The 25923-nt window shown below is 43.0% G+C and overlaps 1 protein-coding gene across 1 annotated transcript; it reads left to right on the top strand.

The window, feature by feature from the left end:
• Nucleotides 1–20972: 20972 nt before the first annotated feature.
• Cxcr4 (C-X-C motif chemokine receptor 4) lies at nt 20973–24858 on the top strand. Its single transcript, XM_047545156.1, has 2 exons — nt 20973–21104; nt 23271–24858. Exons 1-2 carry the CDS (start codon nt 21090–21092, stop codon nt 24312–24314), a joined length of 1059 nt encoding a protein of 352 aa, XP_047401112.1. The 5' UTR covers nt 20973–21089; the 3' UTR covers nt 24315–24858.
• The last annotated feature ends 1065 nt before the right edge of the window (nt 24859–25923 follow it).

The following is a 25923-nucleotide window of genomic DNA, read 5'->3' as shown; positions in this document are numbered from 1 at the left end:
CAATCAATGGAGTGGAGCAATTTCCCTTTATCATGTGCCTTTACCCACACAGAAATAACCCGCGGCAAGCACTCTGCCATGTTCACCTTTCCTCCTCTTCCTCCAATATTCCAGAAGATAGAAGACAGACAGTAAGGTCTTACAATTGCTTTCAAAGCAAAAAATAAAAGAGGGGGAGGGTGAGCAGGGGTTGTGGCTCAGTGGTAGAGCGCTTGCCTTGCTTGTGTGAGGCGCTGGGTTTCATCCTCAGCACCACATAAAAATAAATAAAAGTATTGTGTCCATTTACAACTAAAAGATTTTTTAAAAGATGATATCTCTGACTCAAATAAAGTAGTCCAGGTGAGCATGGACTTTGAGAAGGGGCAGAAAGGTCATTTTATTCGGTGATCAGCAATGTATCTTATTTTAAATACAAGTTCCTAAAGACAGGGGACCATACATTTGCTGAAATGGGGAGGACCACAGCTAACAAATGTGTGTGCTGATAAGAAGCTTAACTGGAACTCAGCTTCATTCATAGAAGTCTGTTTGGCTTGATATGCACCCGCACTCCCAAGTTTCACTTTGCATTTCTGGGTTCACCAAACCCTCAGATTCAGTGCTGAAAGTCAAAGTGAAACCCCCCATGAAGAAAACCACACTGATTTTTACCTACTTTAATGTCAACATTTTGAGAATCTGACAGTAAATCAAATCAGCTTACTCTATACTCACCTTTGAAAGTATATAAAATACCTTCACTAAAGTGTCAGCTAATTTAATTGGCCTCAAAATGTTTACCATTTCAACAATTTTAAATAAAATCAAAAGCCTCCTCACATATCTAAAAATGTTATTTGAGAATTCTGCCTGAATGTCTCAATTCAGTCAACTATTTACTAGTTGAGAGAGGAAAAACCAAAGCATTTCTAAATTTTAAACAATGGTACATGCTTTGTGAAAACCTGAAAATCCCGAGTTCTTCAAAACAATGACCAAAAGTAAATATTGAAAATTTCTCTTTTAATATGCAAACAATAACACTGCCAACGAAAGAGAGAAAAAGAGAAATAGCCCAAAGAATAAGGATAGATAGGAGGAAAGTTGGAGGGGGAAAAAGACCAAAATATGGATTCCTTTTCTGTTCATAACTGTACCAGGTAGAATTTTCACTTGTCACCAGAATAAACCTGATTTGAAACGGTCATCTGACTTGAAATGTTCAAATTGGTCCTGGGGCCAGATCTGTCTGTCCAGTTTACCTGGGGCTGAATTTGGTCCATTCTGTTTACCTGGGGCCATCTTCATTGCACCTGGACTGTATCCTTTGGTGCTTTTCCATCAGTAGCCCTGAGGAAATAGGACTGGGGCCAGTCCAGGTTCTGTAAGGCATCAGAGTTGCTGAAAGTCCAAGTAGACGAACTAGGAAGAAAGCCAAGATTTGGGAATGTACAAATAGCAGAACAGGAGTGGCCAAGTCAAGGACCAAGGTCAAGGTGACAGAGCCAGAGCTGAGCCAGGTGAGAATAGGTCAGTGAGGAAGGCTGGGGACAAAGAAAGCAGGAGCTAGAGGAGATGAGGGCAGCTCCTAGAAGATTGTCAGAACTCCCCACTGTCATCCTCGGGGGTGGGGGGGTGGCCAGGGAGGGGTTGAGGGCACCCAGGTCACACTGAATGAGTAGTTATGCCACTAATGACAGAACACAACCAATCTTACCCTTGAAATCAAAACCTGGTTACCTTAAAGCCCCGAAGTCCTCCCTTTTGTGGAAATGGGAACCCTTGAATGCTCTGCTATCCTTTTATTTTTTTAAATAAAATGATAACCCTAGGATTTAGTTTCCTGTCTTCACTGATAAAATTCAAAAGGCCATATGTGGAAATTCCAAGAAGACAGAGATGAGAAAAAATATGTGGCTAGATGATCCTATTGTTCCCATGCGGTTATGCATCTTCCACCCTCACTGGTGATGATTTCCTTATGGATTGTGACTTCCATCTCTCTGTCCTCAGGTCCTAGTCCATCCAATGCTTGGCACTTGCTAATTAGTTAATAAAAATGCTGAATTTGATGTTCAAGTTGAAGAATAGTCATACTATTTGATACTTTTTTTTTTCTTTTTCTTTTTTTTTTTTTTTTTTTTTTTTTTGGCAGTGCTGGGGATGGAACCCAGTGCCTCATGCATGTTCCCTGGGCTAGTGCTCTACCACCGAGATACACTCCCAATCATTTGATACTTTCAATCTGGAGGGTCTTCAAATGTGTTTGAAGCATTTGCCCCCAGAGTTAACTAATTATCATCAATCTCCAGGAAGTCCAGGGGTGCCTTCCCTATGCTCAGTTGCCTTCTCTAGAATGAAAGTGGCTGCTTCTTTTCTGGAAACATATAAGGAAGCATCTTATAGGCAGCCCCTTTTCCCACCTTTCTGCTTGTATAACAAAGCCATTTCTCTTTGCCTCAAAAAATATAGTATGTGTGTTTCCAAGCTGCAAAGAAACCGTTGAAAATTAAACCACACAACAGCATTTTAATGAGAACATGATTACCTAACACCCCACTGTGGTTTCAGATGGCCTTGTGCCAACCTTCCAAACTGCTACCAGAAGCCCAGAGTTTAAAAAGAAAAAGAAGAAGAAAGAGAAAAAAAAGTGATTAGCATCCCCTCAGTGAAGGTAGTTTTCTTGGATGACTTCCAAATAGATCTCTCTAGAAGGACCTAGGTTATTATTGGCACCTACAGTTGAAGAAAACTTTCTTCCTGTTTTGAAAAGTTTGAGAGACAAAAAAAAGGGGGGGCACCCTTGAATTAGTACACAATGTCCTGAACTAGGTGTTTTCAGCACTGAGCTCTGCTGTGAGTGGCTGTACCCAGCGCTGTCTATCTCATCAACTTGCCCTCTGCGTACACACTTGCTATTTCTGTAGCCTAGGTTACAAGACCGCAGGTGTCGATGCTGCAAGGTGGAAGCTCCATGGCCCTCAGAACAAAACCTGGGGAACATAATTCTTACCCAGCTGGCACTTTGTACCAAGTGTGACTGATACTGGGCACAAAGAGTCAGACAGAGGTGCTGGGGCTCACATGAGGGTCATTTCTCTGAAACCTTCTTTCCTTGGTCTCCAACTAGCCCAGCACTTAGCAGTCAGGGTTGTGGTTTCATTTCCACATTGGGTTTCCTGACTTAACCCCTGAGCCACCTTCTGCAGTTGTCTTCCCACCAGTTCAAGGACACCCAGATGGCTCTCAGAGGCAGCGTGAAAAAAGGGAGAGCAAAACTGGAAGGCACTGGAATAGAATACCTTTACTTCTCAGAGGAGCAAATCAAGGCACAGATGAGCAAATCACAGGAAGTATGCCCAAACTCACAAGAAGACTCAGAGATAAGAACATAACTATCATCCTCATTTCCAGGCTGTGGGCATTGCTACTTTTCTTCCTGGCAAAGTACTCTGCACTATGCTAAACCCTGTCAAGGATAAATGGAAAAGTCCTCAAGGAGTTACATTACCTCAAAGGTAATAAGCAACATGTACACATTAGGCGTAAAAACAATACAAGCATATATAAAGCAGAGTGCAAGAAGATGCTGAACAGTGTGAAGGCAAGGAAAAGTAAAAAGCCCTCTCTCTTTGCTCCCTCACCAGGTTAACTCCCACTTACTTGTTTTGCTTTAGTTTTGAGATCACCTCTTTCAGGAAACCCTTTGGGTTTGATTTAGGTTTTGTGTAAGCGTGCACTCTTTGGGTGCTCCATGAGGACATGTTCCCATTCTGCCTTATGCATTGCTGTCTCCCCATGCCTAGTGGCTGGAGTTATAGTGCTCTGTAAACGTTTGCAGAAGGAAGAAGGGGAATGTCCATCAGGAAACACTTAGCTAGGACCTGCAATTGGAGATGTGGTCTAAGATGGGAAAGATCTCTGTCTAGTAAGTGGTCTAGAAATGGGTGGATAACATCCACACACACCATAAAAAACCACTGCAATCTGCTGGTGGGAAGTCAGCGAGGAGACCCCCATGGACAAGAGTCCCCTTTAAGGAAGAAGAGCCAGACTGGGAGGCCCAGATTGGGAGGTCAGGAATGCTAACAGAATGACAGTAATTTGAAGGAAGATGGTTTAAAAAGAAAAGGATTGAGAGAGAAAATCCAAGCCCTAGAAGCCACTCAGCGCAATTTTAGAATCTGATTTGGGGAAGCAGTTTCCCACACTGGAAAAGAAAGCTTTTAGGTTTCCTAGTGGTTGCTGCCCACACCTCTGGAAGCATTGAATCTCTTTCTCAGCACCTGAAAAGACTAGTTGCGTTTCAACTTGGGAAAATGCAAAATAGTCAGCTGCAGCAAAGGAAAAAAAAAAAAAATGATTTGCACAGATTTCTCTGAAACACTCATTGTTTTGTGGGGGGTGCTATGGGGGATTGAACTCAGGGACACTTATTGAACCACATCCCCAGCCCTATTTTATATCTTAGAGGCAGGATCTCACTGAGTCACTTAGTGCCTCACTTTTGCTGAAGCTGGCTTTGAACTTGCAATCCTCCTGCCTCAGCCTCCTGAGCTGCTGGGATTACAAGCATGCACCACTGCACATGGCTCTGAAACACTCTAGTAAAGGGAATTTTGAAAAGACCACTGACTCATCTCAGTCCAGAGGCAGGGTGATGCTTTAATGTGGTGAGAATGTGACCAAGAAACCACTTCTCTTTGGGGAGCTCTGACTCCTATCTGGTGCCTATTCCAAGCAAATGAACATCATCTCCATCTTTCACTGGGAGGTGCAGGGGACCTGTTCTGCATTTACCAAAACAAAACAAAACATAAAAAAGAGTTCCACAAAGAACTGTAATTGTCAACAGCAGAGAAGGTTTTTTGCTATCTTATGGCTCACCCACAAGGTAATTATAACAAGGAGCAGAATGAATGGTCTGAGAAAAGGGTGTGAAGAAGAACAAAGAGTCATGAGGAACAATGAGATTGGATTATAAAATATGCCACCACCACCCCCAGGTGGAAAGGGTCACCTTGTAGGCAGCCATACACTGTTTGAAACACAGCAGACATTTAGTGTCAGTTCCTCCAGACCATCCTAGCAAGAGGCTAACTAAAGAGAAAATGAGAGAATGAAAGAGAGGTGAGCACTGGCAACCTTGAACTGTTGCTGACACATTCCACTCCAACCTTGGGCAGACTGGGAAGAAAACTATGACTCATTTCTCAATAAGACCCCGCTAGTTTTGCTGCTCCCCAGGAAAAATCACCTCAAAGTTATAGGGTTACAGATCAGGTCCATGGACTGAGCTGCCATTGCACACAGCAGCAAGACCCTGCTCAGCTAATCTGCAGGACTGGCTTCACTGTGGACACCATTCTTTTTTTAAAAAATTTGTTTGTTCCTATTAGTTATACATGATAGTAGAGTGCATTTTGACATATTATACATATATGGAGTATAACTTCTCATTCTTCTGGTTGTACATGATGCAGAATTACATTGGTCATGTAATCATATATACACATAGAATAGTAATGTCCCATTCATTCTACTATCTTTCCTATTCCCATTGCATCCCCCTTCCCTTCATTCCCCTTGTCTAATCCAAAGTACTTCTATTCTTCCCTACCCCTATCCCCCACCTTATTATGAATTACCATTCACCTATCAGACAAAGCATTCAGCCTTTGGCTTTTTGGGATTGGCTTATTTCACTTAGTATGATATTCTCTAGTTCCATTCATTTACTGGCAAATGCCATAATTTCATTCTTCTTTATGACTGAGTAATATTCCAGTATGTATATATACCACATTTTCTTTATTCATTCATCTGTGGAAGGGCACCTAGGCTGGTTCTTTAGCTATTGTGAATTGAGCTGCTATACACATTGATGTGGTTGCATAACAGTAGTATGCTAATTTGAAGTCCTTTGGGTATAAACCTAGGAGTGGGATAACTGGGTCAAATGGTGGTTCCATTCCAAGTTTTCTGAGGAACCTCCATATTGTTTTCCATAATGATTGCACCAATTTGCTGTCCCATCAGCAATGTATAATTGCACCTTTTTCCCCACATCCTCAGCAACATTTATTGTTACTTGTATTCTTGATAGTTGCCATTCTGACTGGAGTGAGAGGAAATCTCAGTGTAGTTTTGATTTACATTTCTCTAATTGCTAGAGAAGTTGAATAATTTTTCATATATTTGTTGACCATTTGTATTTCTTCTTCTGTGAAGTTCCTGTTCAGTTCCTTTCGTCATTTATTGATTGGATTATTTGGGGTTGTTTGTTTGTTTTGTTTTGTTTTGTTGTTTTTGGTGTTAAGTTTTTTGAGTTCTTTATATATCCTGGAGATTAATGATCTATCTGAGGTGCAGGTGGCAAAGATTTTCTCCCATTTCTCTCTTCGTGCTCTTGATTGTTTCCTTTGCTGTGAAGAAGTTTTTTAGTTTGATTCCATTCTATTTATTGATTCTTGATTTTACTTCTTGCACTTTAGGAGTCTTGTTAAGAAAGTCAGTTCCTAAGCTGACATAATGTAGATTTGGGTCTATACTTTTTTCTAGTAGGTTCAGGGTCTCTGTTCTAGTGCCTAAGTCCTTGATCCACTTTGAGTTGATCTTTGTGCAGGTGAGAAATAGGGGCTTAATTGCATTTTGTGCCATATGGATTTCTAGTTTTCCCAGCACCATTTGTTGAAGAGGCAATCTTTTTTCCAATGTATGTTTTGGGTGCCTTTGTCTAGTATGAGATAACCATATTTATGTGGGTTTGTCTCTGTGTCTTCCATTCTGTACCACGGTCTACGTGTCTGTTTTGGCACCATTCTTTTCTTGCAACCTACCTGGATTTGAAATTCTAAGGGGTGCCTCAAACAGCCCAAATTCCAGTGATCATTGAGATTCCTCTGACAAAGAGTCTCTCCTAATCAGATGCGGGACAATCCTTAGGAACCAGGTAGGACACTTGAGGGGCAGGGGTTTGGCTGCCAAATTGTGAGAGTAGACCTTTGCCACCCCCACACTGCAGCAGCTGTAAGAAATGGGTGGCTGCCTCTGGGGGACCCCATAAGTACACACATGCTGCAGGATACAGTAGGGAGCATCAAGTCACTGACTTCCCTGGTCCTTCACTAAAAGAATAAGATGAGCTTCTGATGTCCTTGTCCTCCTCCTTCCCCTACATCCTCAACATGGACTTCTGTCATCTTCAGAGAGTGGCATCCCCAGTTCGGAAATGGTGCAGGACAGGTGTGCCACAGATCTTGATGATGACTACACTGGTGGCAAATGGCAGGTACCATTATTATCTCCTCTTAGTAGATACCCTATTACATGGAGTAAGTGACCCGTCCAAAGCCCCTGGGCTAGTGAGCCCAGGTCTCTTATGATGGGCAGAGGAATTGGGTGTGTCAGAGGCTCTTCATCAGTACCAGTCCTCCTGTCACTCGGATGGCGCCAATTTTGTGCTTGAAATCTCTGTTGTGGGTTTGAGGTCATAACTGTTCTCCTTCAAGAGGGGACACACCCACTGTTCCCTGGTTTCATTTGTACATTGGGGTTCCAACTGTCACTCCCCAGTCACCGCATTGGTTTCACTTCCCTGGGCCCTAATTCATTCGAAATAGGGATCTATCTACCAGAGGCAGTGTGAGAAATGAGAAAAGGGACGTAAATACAAAGCCTACCGGAGCCTCACCATGGTCTGTTCATGCATTAGTGAGCACTTCACAAACAAAAACCATTGTAATGAATTATTTTTGTTCTTTCATAACAGTCTTCTGCTTCAACTCTGGCTGACATCAGAATCATCTAGAGCGTGTTCTTAAAATACAAATGTTCATGACTCCAACCCAGTCATGCCAAATCGGAAACTCAATGATGAGGTCCAGGAATCTGAATTTTACCTAGCATTAAGCTCCTCGTTGTGCAGGGTCTAAGGTCAAGCTTATGTTCATCTTTCTGGAAGGTTCCATAAGGGATTCTTACCCATTATGGGAGGTGGTTTAGAGGACCCAAAAGCTACCTCCCAAATAACAACCCACTTATTTGATTGGTTCTTGATTTGTAGCTCCCTACTGCAAGTTGAGCAGTGATTGGAATACAGAGAAATATTTCTTCTATCCCATTTCACAAGGGTCATCTCCCAAACTCCTATCTCTGGCAGTCAGAGTAGGAATAGGCTCTAGGCACCAGACTAAAACTACACTCCCTCCAGGGCTGCCTTTCCTCTACCAAACATGAATATCACTTTTAACAACCACAAAGTTTCATGAACCACCAGATGAAAGCTTGAACTGTTCATGCTGGTATTGTCTGTTAACAAATAACATTTTTACACACACACACACACACACACACACACACACCAAAAAAAAAAAAAAAAACTCCTATGAATTCAAACACTTCCAAATACATTTAGTATTTTTTAAAATCACAATCATATTCACATGTGTTTGAAATGTTAAAGGACATTATTTATTCAACCTTCAGAAAGATTTGGGACTTGGGAATATCTGAACCCTTTACATTACCCTCCATAGGGGTCCACTGACCTCAGATTGGGAACTAGCCTGCATCACCCTATCAGGGCCAAGGGTCAGTAGCCTTCCCTCACTTGCTACTGCACAGCAAATGTCACCCAAAAAATCCAGTTGTGAAAATAGCAGTGTTTGAGATGAGCTGCCAGTGAGTAACCAAAGAGCCAGAAATGTGATCCTAAGCCAAGAAGAAAGAGAAAATGGATCTGAAAACAAATTCTTCCCATTGCAAATTGTATCTATGGCTATCCTGGAGCCACACTCCCATGAACCAACAATGGACAACCAAAACACTCAGCAAAGAAACTGTTAAATGGAATAAAGTTCTGGAAGACAAAGGTGGCTGGTTCCCTTTAGAATGATTCTGGCACAATTATAAATAAAGGCACAAGTATAGAACAAGTTATTTTCAATGTTTTGCCAAAATTATGCTTGCAGATGAGGAGCCCTGGAATGACTAACTTCAAGTATCTTGGGTATGATATCCCAACAACATGCTCACCTAGGAGGTGAGTGGCGAGACGGCAGTGTGGCCTCCCTGGGAAGCTCAGCTCAGATTCCATCTCTTCTGTAAATCTTTTCCCAGGTACACTGGTTTGTAATGACTCTTCCTCATCTGAAACACTGGTTCCTGACCATGGTCATTCTGATTCTGCAGGTCTGAGGAGGGTATGCCATCCCTTTTTTTTTCTATAGAAGTCACCTGTAACCATAAAAGTTACAGACAAGTGTATCTGAACTGTTATGACATCACAGATGTTGATCTAAACTCATACCTAAGCTTCTTAGGACATTTGCTTTTTCTGTTCTGCCTTTTCTCCTGTAGCTCTTTGGCACAGTCCTCAGCTCTGATATTGAATAGACACACACTGATTTCCTTTCATCTAACATGGTGTCCTATCCTACAGAATCAACTCCAGATTTGGTCTTACCCAGGTAGAACATTAGAAATATAAGGAAGGATCTAGAAATATACATTATTTTTTCATCTGCCAAGTTTGCCTCCTCTGATGGTTATCTTGTAAAGATGTGCAAAGAGGTGAAGTCACTTTGATGACATTAGTAATAGGGTATCATTGTACTACACAAAAGCAGGCATTGCTTGAGAAACCCGAAGTCTGAAAAATAGATAAACCTTCAGACATTCTCTGAACAACATCACTTCCCCTCCAAAATATTCTCTCCCTTGACCTGCATTCATCACACCCTAACTGCAGTTAGAGACTCCCTGGCTTCCTCCTCCTTCCTCAGTACCACATTAATAAGTCACCAGATGCTGGTTCCCCAAGGTGTCTTCTTCTCATTAGCCTCCTTCCAATTCCCACCACTATGCAGCTAACCAGACCTTTATAACCTCCCACCATAGCTACCCAGATAGATTTCGATCTGGTCTCTCCACCTTAGCTTTTTCCTTCCAATCCACTTACAGACTAAATTAAAGTCAACTTCTGCTCATATTATTCTCCAAATAAAAATTGTCACACTTTTCCTATTACTTGATAGAACAATATCCAGACCTAGCCTTGTCTATAAAGCCATCTCTGTTCTGATCTCCACGTAAGTCTCCAGACAGAATCCCATTCTATATTCCAGGCAGCTGGCTAATCCCTGTTCATAAGTCCAACTTTCTGTTCATGTTTTCTTCCTTCCTGTCCAACTCTTTCCAAGTCAAAATCTTATCTATACTTCACATGTATTTCCTGTGTGGAAGGAAGTCCTCTTCTTTCTCTCCTGGACCTTATGTGTACATTGCCCATCCTGCTCTGGCTCATATCACAGTTACTTAATAAGAATTTATGTCCCGAGCTGGGGAGATAGCTCAGTCGGTAGAGTGCTTGACTTGCAAGCACAAGGCCCTGGGTTCAATCCCCAGCACCGCAAAAAAAAAAAAAAAAAAAAAAAGAGAGAGAGAGAGAGAGAGAAACTGCCAAAGAATTTATGTCCCATGCTGGACTTTAAGTGTCTTGATACTAAAGATTGTATGTTATTCATCTAGTATCTTTCCTAATGCCTAGTGGAGTGCTGCACATTATAGGGACTCAAAATACTTTGGGGAGAGAAAGGGGAGAAGAAAGAAAGGAAAGATGATAGGAAGGGAGGAAGGAAGCAAAAAAAAAAAAAAAGGCAGAAGGAAAGGGGAGGGGGAAGGGAAGGAGGCAATGAAGAGGCTTCAGCAAAAAGAGGAGGAAATCAGAAGAGGCTAGAGAGTACAGGAAGAGAAGCCACTGAAGAAGAAGGCAGGTTGTGAAAATAAATGGGGAAAATAAAACAAAATAATATATAAATAAAATACTATGGGTCTGATTCTGAGCAGCATGAGAGTATACGTACTAGATTTGCAAGGGAGAACCCAGGAAACTTGCTTGTACCATAAAAGGACTTAACACGAACACTGATTGTATTTATTCCATTGCAGACAATCATCTTACTATCTCCCCCACCTTTCACAGCTGGGCTGAGGTTTTCAGGCCAAAGATTGGTCTCTGATTTATGAAGTCATAATGGGTAGAAGCTCACCTCCTCTTACACTTAACTAGATTTAATTAAAGCATCTTATCTCTAAAAATAATTAACTTTTAATTAACATTATTTTAAAGTAGTTATATGGATTACCCTAGATGGTCCTCATATCAATCTTGGCAAGATAAATAGTTACTAGAATTACTGGAGAGTGGCCTTGCAATTCAGTGTGATAAGCTGCTGCTCTTATGCTGTCATCTCCTTTGGCTCTCACTCACATCTCCATTACCTCAGTCATACTCATGGAAACCCATCTACCCCAGTTTGCGGAATACAACCCACAACTTTATACTTCCAAGTCTTTGCCCATAGGGTTCTCTGGATAGAATTTTCTTTTAGTCCTTCAGCAACTTCACCTCCAGAATCAGGTCTGCTGAGGGGAGAACCAGAATAGCAGTCACTGGGGGAATTTCTAGGGTCCTCCCTTGGAGGTTGGGAATGACCATCAACAAACAGGCTTGCCTGGCTTATGCCCGTTGCTTCTGGGAAATTCTGGAAGATGACACCATCACCTCTGGTCAGTGAAGAAACACAGACACATGCATATATACTCTGCTGTCAGCACAGCCCACCCCAGCAACAGAGAGGAGGGAGGGCTTACATAGTAAACCCACTTCCCTCGCTCTCAGGAGAAAAGAGGAGGTGTTTACACTTAGAACAAAGTGGGACCGCAGAGGGGTGGGGGCGAAACTCAGACTTGTATTGGCCTTTTTGGACCAATTTCTTATTCTCATGGATTAATCTACTTCCCCATCTTTAGCTCCTTCTTCTGCAGAATTCATTTAAGATGGGCTCATTCCATTCACAGGGGGACACAATGTCATGATGTGTGGGGACTGCAGATAATGGGTCTTAGATCAGAGTATTCTAAGTGGTTCTCTCTGATTCAAGAAGAAAATGAAGCATACAGCTTGAAAAATATGTACACTTAATGATGCACATTTTTTCCCAGGTAATAAGTATTGAACCCAGGGGTGCTTTACCACCATTAATCTTTATCTCCAGCCCTTTTTATTTTGAGACAGGACCTCACTAAGTCTCTCACTGACCTTGAACTTGGAATCCTCCTGCCTTAACTTCCCAAGTAGCTGGGATTATAGGCATGCACCACTGCATCCAGCATGATGTACTTTTTAATATTTGGAAAGCAATCTATTATTTTCACAATACTAACTACAAGAAGTAAGTGAAGGTGGCAAAACTCTCTCAACTGTTGGAGAATGGACAGAAGAAATACATTCTTTCAAAAAAGAGGCAAAGGACAACTCCTGGGACCTGTTGGAAAAGAGCGTCAGTTCAATTTTTACATTTAGTATAAAAGGACCAAGGGAATCATTGTTACCAGGCACTAGGGGACCTCACTTACTTTCTAAGCCAGTCTTAGGACACTCAACCCCTGAACGCAAAGATAGAAGCCTAGGTAGGAATGTGTGGTGGTGTCTTAGTGAGATTTCCCCTTTCTAGAATGGAGGTTAGGGCATGGGGAAGGCAAATGACAGAGAAGATTAAAATCAGGAGGTGCTAGGGCTTCCACAAACTCAGAAGTATGAGCTAGGGGCTATAGCTCAGTGGTAGAGTGCTTGCTTAGCATGCAAGAGGCCCTGGGTTCCATACTCAGCATTGAAAAAGAACATTTTTTTTTTTTTTCAGAAGCACTTGGGTTTCTGGGGTGGCAGGTTATGATCTCATGTGTATGTGTGTGTGGGCGTGTATGTGTGCACACATGTGTGAGAGAAGGTAGGGGAGGGTTTTGGTGGAACAAGGTGGGTGGTTCTATTTTAGTCTGGCAAATTGAAAATTGTGACAAAAACCTTAGCATACCCCATGGGTGAAAGAAATAGGGGGAAAATCCCCTCAGAAAAGTAACCAGCTGCCAGAACCCTAATGCTGAAGTGAAATTTTACCTGGGCGTGGAAGGAACCCATTCAGTCTGGAGGAGGTTAATTCTAAATCAGGTTAGGGAAACACTTGACAATGGAGCTAGGATACCCTCCCATTTTTCATCAAAGATGAAACTCTCAGAACTGGACACCCAAACAGAGACCTGTTCGTGAAAATCCAAGTGGTTCAGAGTTGTTCAAAGTGTCTCTGTGGAGGTTGTTCTTTCTTCTCTGGCCCTCAAGGAAGTCAGAAACTGTTCATATGTGAGCTGAATTCCAAACCATAAGAAACAACAGGGAGGACACGGAACTTTGAAGCCTGCTCTCACTGCAGGGCTGCCCCACCTTGGCTCTCTAAGGCAAGAGGGGCCAGGGGCAGTGGTAGGCAAAATGAACCCAAATAAACACAGCCCAGGGGGTGACACATCAGGTTAAACACAGGGATTAAAGAGTTGTGGGGAATGAAGAAAACCTGAGACTTGCCCCCGTTGGTATTTTTAAATGACAGTGAAAACGTTTTCCTTTCCTCTACTTAAAAATAAACTGCTCCAGGTCTGGGGTTGTAGCTCAGTGGTAGAGTGCTTTCCTACATGTGTGAGGCACTGAGTTTGATCCTCAGCACCACATAAAAATAAATAAACAAAATAAAGGTATTGTGTCCATCTACAACTAAAAATATTTTTAAAATAAATAAAAATAAACTGCTCCAACACAGAGCCGTCCCTGTTCACACAGATCTCAGGAAATGCCCTGAGCTTTTCATAGGAAGGAATGAGAGGGAAGGCTAGACAATAAAGCAATGTTTTCTCCAGGCAGCCTCCAGCACCTGCTAAAAAGAAACACATTTGAGCGTGTATCGTCAGACAACTTTTTAAGTATTTATTTTAACCTGGTTTTGCCTAATGTAACACAAAGCAAAGATGGAGTTAACCTCATTCTTTATTAGCCTGCTTCCGACACCGCTGCTTTCCTGCATATTTTTCTCCAAGGCAAGTACGTCTGAAAGTTTCAGGAAGCCTTAAAAAGTCTAGCACTAAATCTTTTGAGTCATCTAATCCCCAAATCTTCCATGTTTGGAGATAATTTCCTTTATGAAAAGAAACCCTAACCTGGCCCGATTCCTCTCTCAAACTCACTAATGGAACAAAGAAGCCTCTCATTAGACTCATCCCTGTGGCTGCCGAAATAAATGTCTCAGAAAAAGCACGTTTTTGCTTTAGCCTCAGGATGGCTTTGGCTGTCGCCTTCTTTGGCTTCCTCTCCTGGTGTCTCATCCAGGGAAGCTCTAACCTAGTTAGACCAGTGGATAGAAAAGAGGAGAGCCAGGTGCCCAGCAGAAAGGAAGGGCTGTCTAGTGACTGGGTTTGCCCAGCATAGATAGGCTCCCTTTCCCCTAATGGGCAGCCCATCCCTGGGAATATTCAGAGAATGGACCACCCACATGGTGTTGTTGAAGGAGCTCCTTACAGTTGTTGGAAAATAAGACCAAATGGCTTCAGAGGACTCCTTCCAACCTGAATCTGAGACTCCATAACTACAGGAGGGGCTTTCTTTTAGGCACATACGACAAACTTTATTACTTCTCTTTCCTTCCCTCATCACACATCTCTCTTCTGCCCTGCAATTAGAAGAAAGAACATTTCACACTTTATTTAAGGCTCCATTTCCCTTTACCTGACTTCTGTGGGTAATGATGGAGAAAGTCATTTCCCTGACTAATTAAAGCCCTTCACTGGCAAGAGAGATATTTTAGCAGCTGAGTTCTGAACCTATATTTAAAATAGATCATGTCTGTTGAGCACTTACTATGCATCCCACACTGTACTAAAGATTTTACATGTATATTACATTTAATCCTTCAACATTCCAAAAAGTGAAATGCTATTGTTATCTAGACAGTACAACAAAGATGACAGATTTAGAGATATGCTGTCCCAGGATCTAGACTGGTAAACTATGTGCTGGCAAATAAGCGCTCAAAAATAAATAAGCTTTAATTTATCATATTTGCTGATTTCCATGGTGTAGATATTCCCACTGTGGTCAATTTTAAGCTACCAACATGATGTCTCTAATTTTGGAGTCAGAAGAATAGGCACGTTAATTCCTGTATAAGCCAGTGCAATACCCCATGCTCTGAATCACAGAGCTACACTGTCTGGCTTGCAATCCCTTCTACTATTACTCCTCTTTAAAGAAAAGGATGAAGACTGTATTTCTTGTTGAAGAATGTTATCCTGTGATAGCTGAAAGAAAAAACAGGCTTAGGGCTGGGGGTATTGTTCTGGTATAGTGCTTACCTAGCATGCAGGAGGGGTTCTGGGTTTGATTCCCAGCACTGGAAAAAAAAAAAAAAAAAAGGAAGAATGAAAGAAAGAAAAGAAAAAGAAAAAACAAGTCCAGCCCTCATGCATCAAGGTAGCAGATAAAGCATAGAGCCCAGGAGTGGGAAAGGGGTTGAAGAATATGAGTCACAGGGACTTTCTTAATTCTCTTCAGGGATACAGACTTGAATCAGTCAGGAGCAACAGTGGAAGATCAATTCAGAAATCCAAAGTGACCAATTTCAATCTCAGAGATATGGGCAAATTATTACCCAGAGACTGCCCCACAAGGATTCTGAAGCCAGCTATTATTTCCATTGCTGCCTATGTGTGTCTGTTCCTGTAACCAACCCCATCCTCTCTTTTTATGCTTAGAGCCACCATCTTAGACCAGTGTGAACTGGAAGCTTATAGAGTTTTGTGTTTGTTTTGAACCAATATTATTTACCTATTTATTTTTCTGGTGCTAGGGATTGAACCCAGGGCCCAGTGCACACTAGGCAAGTAATCTACCATTGAGCTATGCCCCAAACCATGAACCAACATTTTTACATTTATAGCTTTCATGTTTCAAAAAATCAGGACTTTTATTCTCTCTGAAAAAAACAGAAGATATGACTCAAATTCCCACATAGTAATGGCAGGTAGTAGTTGCCACTTTTAGATAAGGCATATACCTTCCAGTTAGCTACAGTTTCTACTACTTGCTATTGCCTCACTCATTTACAATATCTGTAGTTTTCCAAACTTTGTCACTTGTGCCTTAGACATACAAGGGTCCTACAGTTTTAGATTCAGAAAACTGGCAAAACAGCCAAGCATGGAGGCACATGCCTATAACCCCAGTGACTCAGGAGGCTGGGGAGGCTGAGGATGATTGCAAGTTCAAGGCCAGTCTCAGCAACTTAGTGAAACCCTAAGCAACTTAGATACCCCATTTCAAAATAAAAAAATTAAAAGGGCTGGGGATGTAGCTCAGTGATAAAGTGTCCCAGGTTCAATCCCCAGTACCAAAGAAAAGGAGGAGGAGGAGGAGGAGAACAGGTCAAGCAAAACATTGCATGGATCCCCCTACATGCACAGACACATATGCACAAATAATTCCCACCCTGTCCTTCTACCAAAATAATGCTCTTAGTAGACTCAAAACCCTTTTATATGATCAATCAGATCACCACATTTCTGGGAGAACTGGGGCTCTGCCATGGGATTCAGTTCTCTTTAGAAAACCTTCTATCCACAGGGCTCTAAACACTTCCTCTTGTTATATAGCTGCCTGAGGTCACCACCAATAAATTACTGGACTAAGGAAAACAATGACAAGCCTTTTCCATGGAGAACAGGGTTTGTTCACTCAATTATTTCCTAAAGTCATGCCCTCTTTCCCAGCTTGACACCATAATTTTTGAGGCAACAGCACTGAGTCTGTTTGGTGCTGTTCTTCACACCCACAAAGTCACCCAGCACCTGCCACATGAGCACAGCAAACTTTGAGAACAATTCGTCCTCCTGGCAGTGGAATTAGTGAAGTAATGATCATTGCATTGCTAATTAAGTGGCTGCTTTGTAAAAATGACTTACCAGGGTGACTCTAAGTTGGCTATATTTGCTTACCAGCCTAGCTTTTTTTCTTTGAGTAGGAAATTTTGTTGACTGTTCCTTACTACTATAAAACTTTGATGGAAATCACAAATAGTCTCATTTTAGTGAAAGCAAACCTTTTAGAAATTTAAGATGTGACTTAAATTTAGAGTTAAAATAATTCCAAGAAAATCAGTAATAATTTTCCTAAATTGGTATAGAGCTGCTTTAGTTCTAAGGCTTAAGTTTATTTTCCAAAGTCATTTTCCACCTGTAAGTGGTAGAGACAGAGGCATTAGGGAAGAAGGAGTGGGCTGGGTGTGGTCAGACAGGAGATCATTTCTCCCACTTAACACCACCTTGCAAATAGTTGACATTTGATAGCATTGTCTTTTTGAGATTTGTAACCTGCTAGAATTACATGACCCACAGGGAAATTGGCTCTCCTTTTTCTCTCTCTCTCTTTTTTTTTTTTTTTTTAATTACTTGGGAAAACATTAACATTATCCCTTTGAGTATCCCCTATGACCATCAAGGAAGTTTGTACTATTTTTCTCTTTCAGAAACAAAAGTGATCAAACTTTTTAAAAAGAGATTGGAAGGATCTGTGAGGGGAAAGGAGGACCCTATGTATTCTACAGGCCTTCAAGGACCCTGTCCCCTGCCATTCACATTCAGGAAGAGGACTGTCCCTAAGCTGTCTTCCTTTCTGACTTGGAGCCTATTTTGGAACAGAGTACAACTTTCTGTCAAACACATACGTGCACATACGCTTACACACAAATCAACCAGTTACAAAGCAAGCAACAGGAGGTGGCAGGATGCTTGCCACCGAGCCGCTTGATTTGCAAGCAGCTCCTCCAAACCATGGCCAAGGCTAGTAATTCCCTGGGCTAAAGCCAACCTGAGAACTTGGGGACACTGCCAAAGCCCCAATAGCCCCTAAGCCTGGCTCTGTTGCCAGAGCCTCACAAGAAAGAATATTTAGGGGAGAGGAAAAAAAACATATATCTATTTAAAAGTTGAATTGCTTCACAAGAGATGCCAGTCAAGAACTAGGTAAGTAAAAGTCAAATGACCTTCCAGAGGAAGCAGCTTTCAGAGGGTGAATTGCAATGGCCAGATAAAGGGAGACAGATAATGTAGTAGAGAAAGCCTGGGCTTTGGAGCCAGACAGACTGAGTGCAGAACCTCATTGTGTGGTCACAGGCAAACTGCTCACCCTCTCCAGACTTTATTTTCTTTACCTAAGGAAGAGAAGTAATGACACCTGCCTTACAGAATTGTTGAGGGGATTATCTGGGGTTGGCTGCACTTAACAAGCAATCAATATTTGAGTTTTGTTTGTTTGTTTTTGAAGTATATCATAGAGTGTTAAAAATAGAAGTTTGGTAGGATTAATGGGGAGAAAAAAAAAGGACTATTATGGAAAAAGTCATCACATCCAGTGGATACTTTAGGAAGTGAAAAAGCATGAGAAGGGAGCATTCTGATTCCTTTTTTCTTTCTGTCATAAAATTAATGGACATTTTTCTGTATATGAAAAAGCTTTAAAACTATCATAGAAAAATTAAAAGTGTTAAAAATGCAAGGAAGAAAGTAAAAAATAAAGTATAATTATCTAGCCAATGAAACTTCTATCTATAAACATTTCATTTTCCTTCCAATCTTTTCCTAAATGTGTATTTTAATATAACTGAGATTACACTATACACACAATTTTGAATCCTGCTTTTGGCCCTTAATAGTTCATATTTTCCCATGTCTTTAAAAATTCTTCACAAACATTATCTGCAATGTCCACAGGGAATCTCATATACAGATGTGCCAAAATCTTAACTATCCACCAACAAGGGACATATATAGTGCCATTCAGATATTTCACTATTATTAATGATCCCATGAATACTTTTGTGACTAAATCTTTTTTCCTTAGGATAAATTCCTATAGATGAAATTACCATCCTAAGGTTCCTGTTGAATATAAAATACTTTTCACTGAGGCTGTCCCAACCCACACTCCTACCAGCAGTTAGAGACAGAGACAGCTGGTCTTTTCAAATCTGGAGGCCAAATATTATCTTTGAAAGAAAAAAATTTTGCCTAATTTGATAGTCACCAAATAGCATTTCATTGTTCTTTTGTTTCCTCTTATCTTAAAATGATCCTTAAAAAGAGTGTTCAGATAAACGCAGATTTCTTTTGTCTGCCAACAATCAACAAATATTTATTATGCAAGTCATTCTGCTATGGATTTGTCCTCTTTACTTTTGGGGCAAGTTTGAGAGATTCTACCTTTCAGATTTTAGCCCTTGTGAAAAAAGGATTTTGGAAGTACAACACAGCTGTCATTCCAGGATAAAACATATTGATTACTGCAAAGCTTCCCAAAATGCAAGTCATGTAGCCCGTCTGTAATTCCAATCCTTCAACAGATCTGCCTGTCCTAACTGGTTTATGAAAATGTAAAGATCCTAAAGTTGTGTTTAGACTTGTTTAGACGTTTTATTAATGATTTGATAAACGTGCTTTTGAGTTTTTGTGTGTCATTTGGCGGGTTTTGAGGGTTCCACCTGACCCCAATATCAGCTTTCCTGTATCTGCTAAAGTGCAGAGTAAAGTGCAGAGTAAAGTAACAGCAAACGTTAGGGAGCCGGCCCTGACAAGAGGAAAATCGTGCTCAGTGGAGAAAAGTGTCTCAGTCTCCGGGGTACCCCCGAAACACCTCCAAGCCGAAAGGTTTTATCCTTTGATAAAATAAAGGTGGGGTAGTGCTCAAGGTCCACTCTGGACAAATCCTCTCCTTGGGACTATCCCAAGATAGGAGGGTGCAGTCTGGGGTCCGCGTTGTCACACAACCACAGCTCTCGGGGCTGATACTCCTACCCGCCCAGCTAGGACTCCTGCGGTCACTCCGCGTGCTGTCTCACAGGTTCTCCGCCCCGCCCCTCCCTCCCTCCCCGCCCCACCCTCCCTCCCCGCCCCACCCAGGCGAGACGCCGGCAGGAAGTGGCGCGGGGCTGGAAAGCTCAGTCTGGACGCCTACTGCAAACCCCAGTCCGTCTGGGGCTGCTTTAACCGTCCAATTCCCACCCCGCCCCTCAACCTAATTTCTCATTCGTGCTAATGCTGTTCTCCGCACAAAACCGTGGAAGACAACGGATGCGGGGCGGAAACCTGGTTCAGTTCAGGTTCGGAATCCTCGATCATCCCTGGCACTTTATCTCGTTTCCTCCGTGGACCCCCAACCCGTGGCACACAGTCAGCCCTTTGTGCGTAATCTGATGACTAAATGCATCTCTGTGGTGTTACCTTCCACAGGTTTTATGAGAATGAACAAGTGATCCTAAATTCCTTGTGATGTTACAAAAAGTCCTCTTATAGTAAAGAATACCTTAATAATTGCAGACGCAAAAATATTTTTCACTAAATGGTTGCCACTGTTGTGAATATAATAAAGAACACTTTAATAATTGCAGACACAAAAATATTATTCACTAATTGGCTGCCATTGTTGTCCATTTCCCAGGAACGCACTTCTACTTCTCCATTGGTCTCAAGAACTGTGTCAAATTCTATCTTCTTCTTAAAGGTGTTTCCTGATTATCTACACCTGACCCTGACGTTATTACTACGAATATTCACGTAAAGTTACACACAGTTGTGCTCCGAAGCATCTTTACAAAAATCTTCTGAATGGGCATCATCGGCTGAAAGAGCAGAGAATGGACTCAGAGGCTCAGCCCCATTTCCAATATTGCCGCCTACTGGTTGGGTTACTAAGATAAGTAAGTCACTTCCCCTCTCTGGGCCTCAGTGTCTCCATTTGTAGCATTTCCAGGTCTGGAATTTCATCCACGTGAGTGAGAACTGTCGTACTCATCATGCAAAGACACGTCTCTCGGTCGCGCTTCACGTATCCCTCCAGGCACATTACGCTTCCCCCAGGTTCGGGGACGCTCTACCCTACTCTGGACAGACGAAGTGACCATCAGTGACCAGTTACGGCTCTGCGGCTTCCCAGGCTGCGCACCCCTAGGCCCCGCCCCTGAGCCCTCCTCCTGGTTGCCAGTCCGTCTTCCCCAACACGCCTTCGCCCCCATCCCCGCCCCTCCTAACTGCGCATGCGCCGCTTTGCGAGCGTGTTTTTATAAAAGTCCGGCTTCGGCCAGAAACTTCAATCTGTTGGCTGTTGCAGCAGGTAGCAACGTGACCCTGTGGACTTGGGCTCTCCGGTGGCCTCCGCGACTGGAGAGGGAGCGGTTACCATGGAAGGGATCAGTGTAAGTCCAGTTCCAAGCCTTGTGCTAAACGTACAGAAGCTTGAACTTAGAGCTCCGCCGCTCTCGGAGCGGGCAAAAGGGACCAGAACATTGGAGATGTCCATGCCCCAAAGAAGGGGCATGAAAAGAAATTTTCGGGACCATGGCTATATGGAGGGTTAAAATTGGAATCCCCCCTGAAAGTAGAGGGGGAAAAAATGAAGAGGGTTCCGGTGGCTGCATGTGTCTCCCCCTTGAGTCCTGCGGCGCGCGCGGGTTTGCACGCTGTTTGCAAACATAACATTCTGCACAAGTGTAGAGAAGGCGCGCGCTCTGCCCCAGGATTCGGACGGTCGGTCTCTTCCTCCCAGAAAAGAGGGTGCCTTGGAGCGAGTTATATTATCTGAATCTAGAGGCGGGGGTCAGCGCTCCTGGGCTGTTTCCAGAAGTACACTGCATCCCGGGTTAACTTCGAGCAAAGGCTCTTGCGGACTGTTTCTTGCCTTTGGGCGCACGTTAGCTGAACTCTGGCCAGCAGAGGTGTGCAGACCCGGGCACAGTGGGCAGAGGGCGGGAAAGTCGGGCATGCCCTTCGCGCCGCTTGCTTGAGGGAGTCAAAGCTATGGCAGCAGCCGGGAGATAACTGGGAGCTATCCGCATCCCATGGAATTGAGAAAAATGTTGCGGTGTCCGTAGTGCGCCGCTTGCCCGGTGCCCCGAGCGGGCCTTGAATTTGGGCGTTTGGGATTGTGCAGAGGGCTAAGGAGGTAGGCACATACAACTTCTGGCCCGAGGTGTGTGAGCAGGCACTGAAGTAGCGGGGGTGTTGGGACCGCACCTGGGCCGCCCGGTCGCCGCGGCGAAGAAGAGCAGGTGCAAGCGGAGAGACCGTTTGGCTCTCTTCGAACCTATTGCGGCGCTTAACCGTCGGTGGTTTCCTGACGCCTTTTGAAACCCCCTTGCCTGGGAGGCTTTTCGTTTCCTCCCGCGGCGCGCAATTCAAAGGCGCTCACCGCGGAGCCGCCCAATCTCTCTTTAACACCCTGTGGGACAAGCCTGGCGGGCAACCGGGCGGAACCCCTGGAGCCGCTGCCAGCCAGATGTAGATGTGGGTGTGGTGAGCAGCAGCAGCCGCGGGGCCGGAGTGGAGTGGGGCGATCCGACCCGACCCTGTATGCCCAACCCCTGGAGGCTTCTAGCTGCCCACCTTCGACCCCTTTAACTGGATCTGTGGCAGGATGGAAAGCGACTCGGGAGAGTGAGGAAATGAAACTTGGGGCGAGGACCACGAGTGCGGACCCCGTGACTTTCCCCACCCAGGAAAATGCCGCGCTCCCTAACGTCTCAAACTCGCCCAAGTAATAAACACGAGGATGGCAAAAGAAGCCCACGCCCCCGAGGAGCGCCCGTTTGGACTAGGGGGGTGCCGTTTGCTCATTTCTGACAATTTCTCTCAATACTCCAAGCACTAAAAGTCCTTCGCTTTAAGACCGCGGTCTCCTTACCCCACTACGTGTTGCTTGAAGCTCAGAATGGTTTGTGTTTAGACAGGCGTGGGAAAACAATGTTTTGCGTCTTAAGAAAATGGAGACTTTGGGATTGGGACGCGCCCTCCGGCCGCCCCCGCCCCCACCTCCCGCGTGCTCCTTCCTCCCTCCCGCTGGCCTCTTTTGGCTAATCTTCATACAAAAAGTTAATCCCAGCTCCTCCTGCAACACTAAGATTCTATACGCATGCCGCCTGGGAGTGGCCTCTTTGTGTGTATGGTTGGTGTTTTTTTTTTTTTTTCCCCCTCCCTCGTACTTTTTTTTTTTTCTCCTTTCCTCTAGTGGGCGGGGCAGAAGAGTTAGCCAAGATGTGACTTTGAAACCCTCAGAGTCTCAGCGCCCTTTTTGTTCTAAACAAAGAATCTTGTAATTGGTTCCACTAAAGAGGGATATAATGAAGTGACTATGGGGGAAGATGGGGAGAATGACTGTAGGATTCTATGGTAATTCTCTTGGGCCCTTCTCCAGTACTTTAGAATTTCCTGAAGAAGTCTGACCTGAGTTGGTTTTAAAAACACACACACACACACACACACACACACACTAAATTGTTTGTTTTTAAGACCCATAAACATTTTTTAAAACTTGGATAGTGGCTGCTGACCTTGGAAGTGAACGTGTTCTCTTGCTTCTTTTGCAGATATACACTTCAGATAACTACACGGAGGAATTGGGCTCAGGGGACTATGATTCTATAAAGGAACCCTGCTTCCGGGAAGAAAGTGCTCATTTCAACCGTATTTTCCTACCCACCATCTACTCCATTATCTTCTTGACTGGCATAGTGGGCAATGGATTGGTGATCCTGGTCATGGGTTACCAGAAGAAATTGAGAAGCATGACGGACAAGTACAGGCTGCACCTGTCAGTAGCTGATCTCCTTTTTGTCATCACACTTCCATTCTGGGCTGTTGATGCTGTGGCAAATTGGTACTTTGGGAACTTTCTATGCAAAGCAGTCCATGTCATCTATACTGTCAACCTCTATAGTAGTGTCCTCATCCTGGCCTTTATCAGTCTGGACCGATACCTGGCCATCGTTCATGCCACCAACAGTCAGAGGCCAAGGAAGTTGTTGGCCGAAAAGGCAGTGTATGTTGGCGTCTGGATCCCTGCTCTCCTGCTAACTATTCCCGATTTCATCTTTGCCAGTGTCAGTGAAGCAGAGGGGAAGTATATCTGTGACCGCTTTTACCCCAATGACTTGTGGGTAGTTGTATTCCAGTTTCAGCACATCATGGTTGGCCTTATCCTGCCTGGTATCGTCATCCTGTCCTGCTATTGCATTATCATCTCCAAGCTGTCACACTCCAAGGGTCACCAAAAGCGCAAGGCACTCAAGACCACAGTCATCCTCATCCTGGCTTTCTTTGCCTGCTGGCTGCCCTACTACATTGGGATCAGTATCGACTCCTTCATCCTCCTAGAAATCATCAAACAAGGATGTGAATTTGAGAACACTGTGCACAAGTGGATTTCTATCACTGAGGCCCTTGCATTTTTCCACTGTTGCCTGAATCCCATCCTCTATGCCTTCCTTGGAGCCAAATTTAAAACCTCAGCCCAGCATGCACTCACCTCTGTGAGCAGAGGGTCCAGCCTCAAAATCCTCTCCAAAGGAAAGCGAGGTGGACATTCTTCTGTTTCAACCGAGTCTGAGTCTTCAAGTTTTCACTCCAGCTAACGTTGATGTAAAAGACTTTTTTTTATATGATAAAGAACTTTTTTTTAAGTTACACATTTTTCAGATATAAAAGACTGACCAATACTGTACAGTTTTTATTGACTGTTGGATTTTTTGTCTTGTGTTTCTTTAGTTTTTGTGAGGTTTAATTGACTTATTTATATAAATATTTTTTTGTTTCATGTTAATGAGTGTCTAGGCAGGACCTGTGGCCAAGTTCTTAGTTGCTGTATGTCTAGTTGTAGGACTGTAGAAAAGGGAACTGAACATTCCAGAGTATGTAGTGAATCACGTAAAGCTAGAAATGATCCTCAGCTATTTGTGCATAAATAATCTCTCCATTTCAGTGAACATCTTTTTTCCCCCCTGTTCTTAAGTTGTTTGATTACACTGTATAATTTTGCTATAGAAGATGGCACTTATAACCAAAGCCTAAAGTGGTATAGAAATGCTGGTTTTTTCAGTTTTCAGGAATGGGTTGATTTCCGCACCTACAATGTACAGTCTTGTATTAAGTTGTTAATAAAAGTACATGATAAGCTTCCTTGGTGTTTTGTTCTGGTTTCTTTTAACATCCCTTTGGTTGGCAGAAGACGAAAATAATAGACACGTTTATGGCATACCAGGTATAATCCTAGGTATTTTTCTTGTCATATTTACTTACACTTATCACAACACTATATTAGGTTCTACTTCTGTTATTACTTAACATTTTATAGAGGAGGAAACTGAGGCACAGAAAGCCTAAGTAACTTGGTCAAAGGCATATGATCAATAGCACAGCCAATATTTCAAACGAGGTAACGTGACTTAAGAATCCAAAGCTCTAACCACTTTCAACTCTGAAGTCTTGAAATGTTTATTCAGGGCCCGTACCTATTAAAAATCATCTTTCAGAAGGATATGTGCATGTGAAGAAGGAACAGCATGCAATAGTGTTGAGATTTTCCTGCTGCTCTCCCCTTGTGCAATCCAGGTCAGTGCCGTGCTTTTCTCATCTAATCCTCTCTGTATAGATGCCATCACTCCCTTTTTGCAGAGGAGGGAACTGAGGTTCAGAGACTTTCCATAACTCACATTTTTAACAGGCAGAGCCAAGAGCTGATCCTACCTAACCGTTCCAGCTTTTGCTCTTAACTGTTGCCCTCTTGTCCTCCAGAACACCTGGTCATGTGTCAACTGAATTGTTATTGAAAAATAAGCCAAAAGTGAATGTTTTCTTCATAAAATTAACCATGCCCAAAATACCCTTCTTGCAATATCTCCTATGCAAATTCTGACACTTTTATTTTTCATCTATTGCAACATCTTGCACCTCTTCAAAGTCTCAGCCAAGCAACTAAAAGTTAATATTGGTGCTTTTTAAAGCTCAAAAGAAAGGTCTACTGAAGCAAGCTCCTCATTGCCCATATTTTGCACAAGATTTTGGAGTCTTATGTAATATCACCGTAGCTATTTACACTACCATTGTGCAAGCCACAGGCTCTTGAGTAAATTTCACCTCCGGTCTCCAGTTTAAGATAATTTCCAAACTATAGTGGCCATACCTACCTCACTTTGGAACAGAGTGCTCCAGGCATGCACTCACACAATGAGTGGGATATAATTA

The sequence above is a fragment of the Sciurus carolinensis genome, chromosome 3 (genome assembly GCF_902686445.1).
Source record: "Sciurus carolinensis chromosome 3, mSciCar1.2, whole genome shotgun sequence".
Classification (NCBI taxonomy): Eukaryota; Metazoa; Chordata; class Mammalia; order Rodentia; family Sciuridae; genus Sciurus; species Sciurus carolinensis.
The sequence above is the reverse complement of the archived record's forward strand: the minus strand, read 5'-3'. Positions and strand labels throughout refer to the sequence as shown.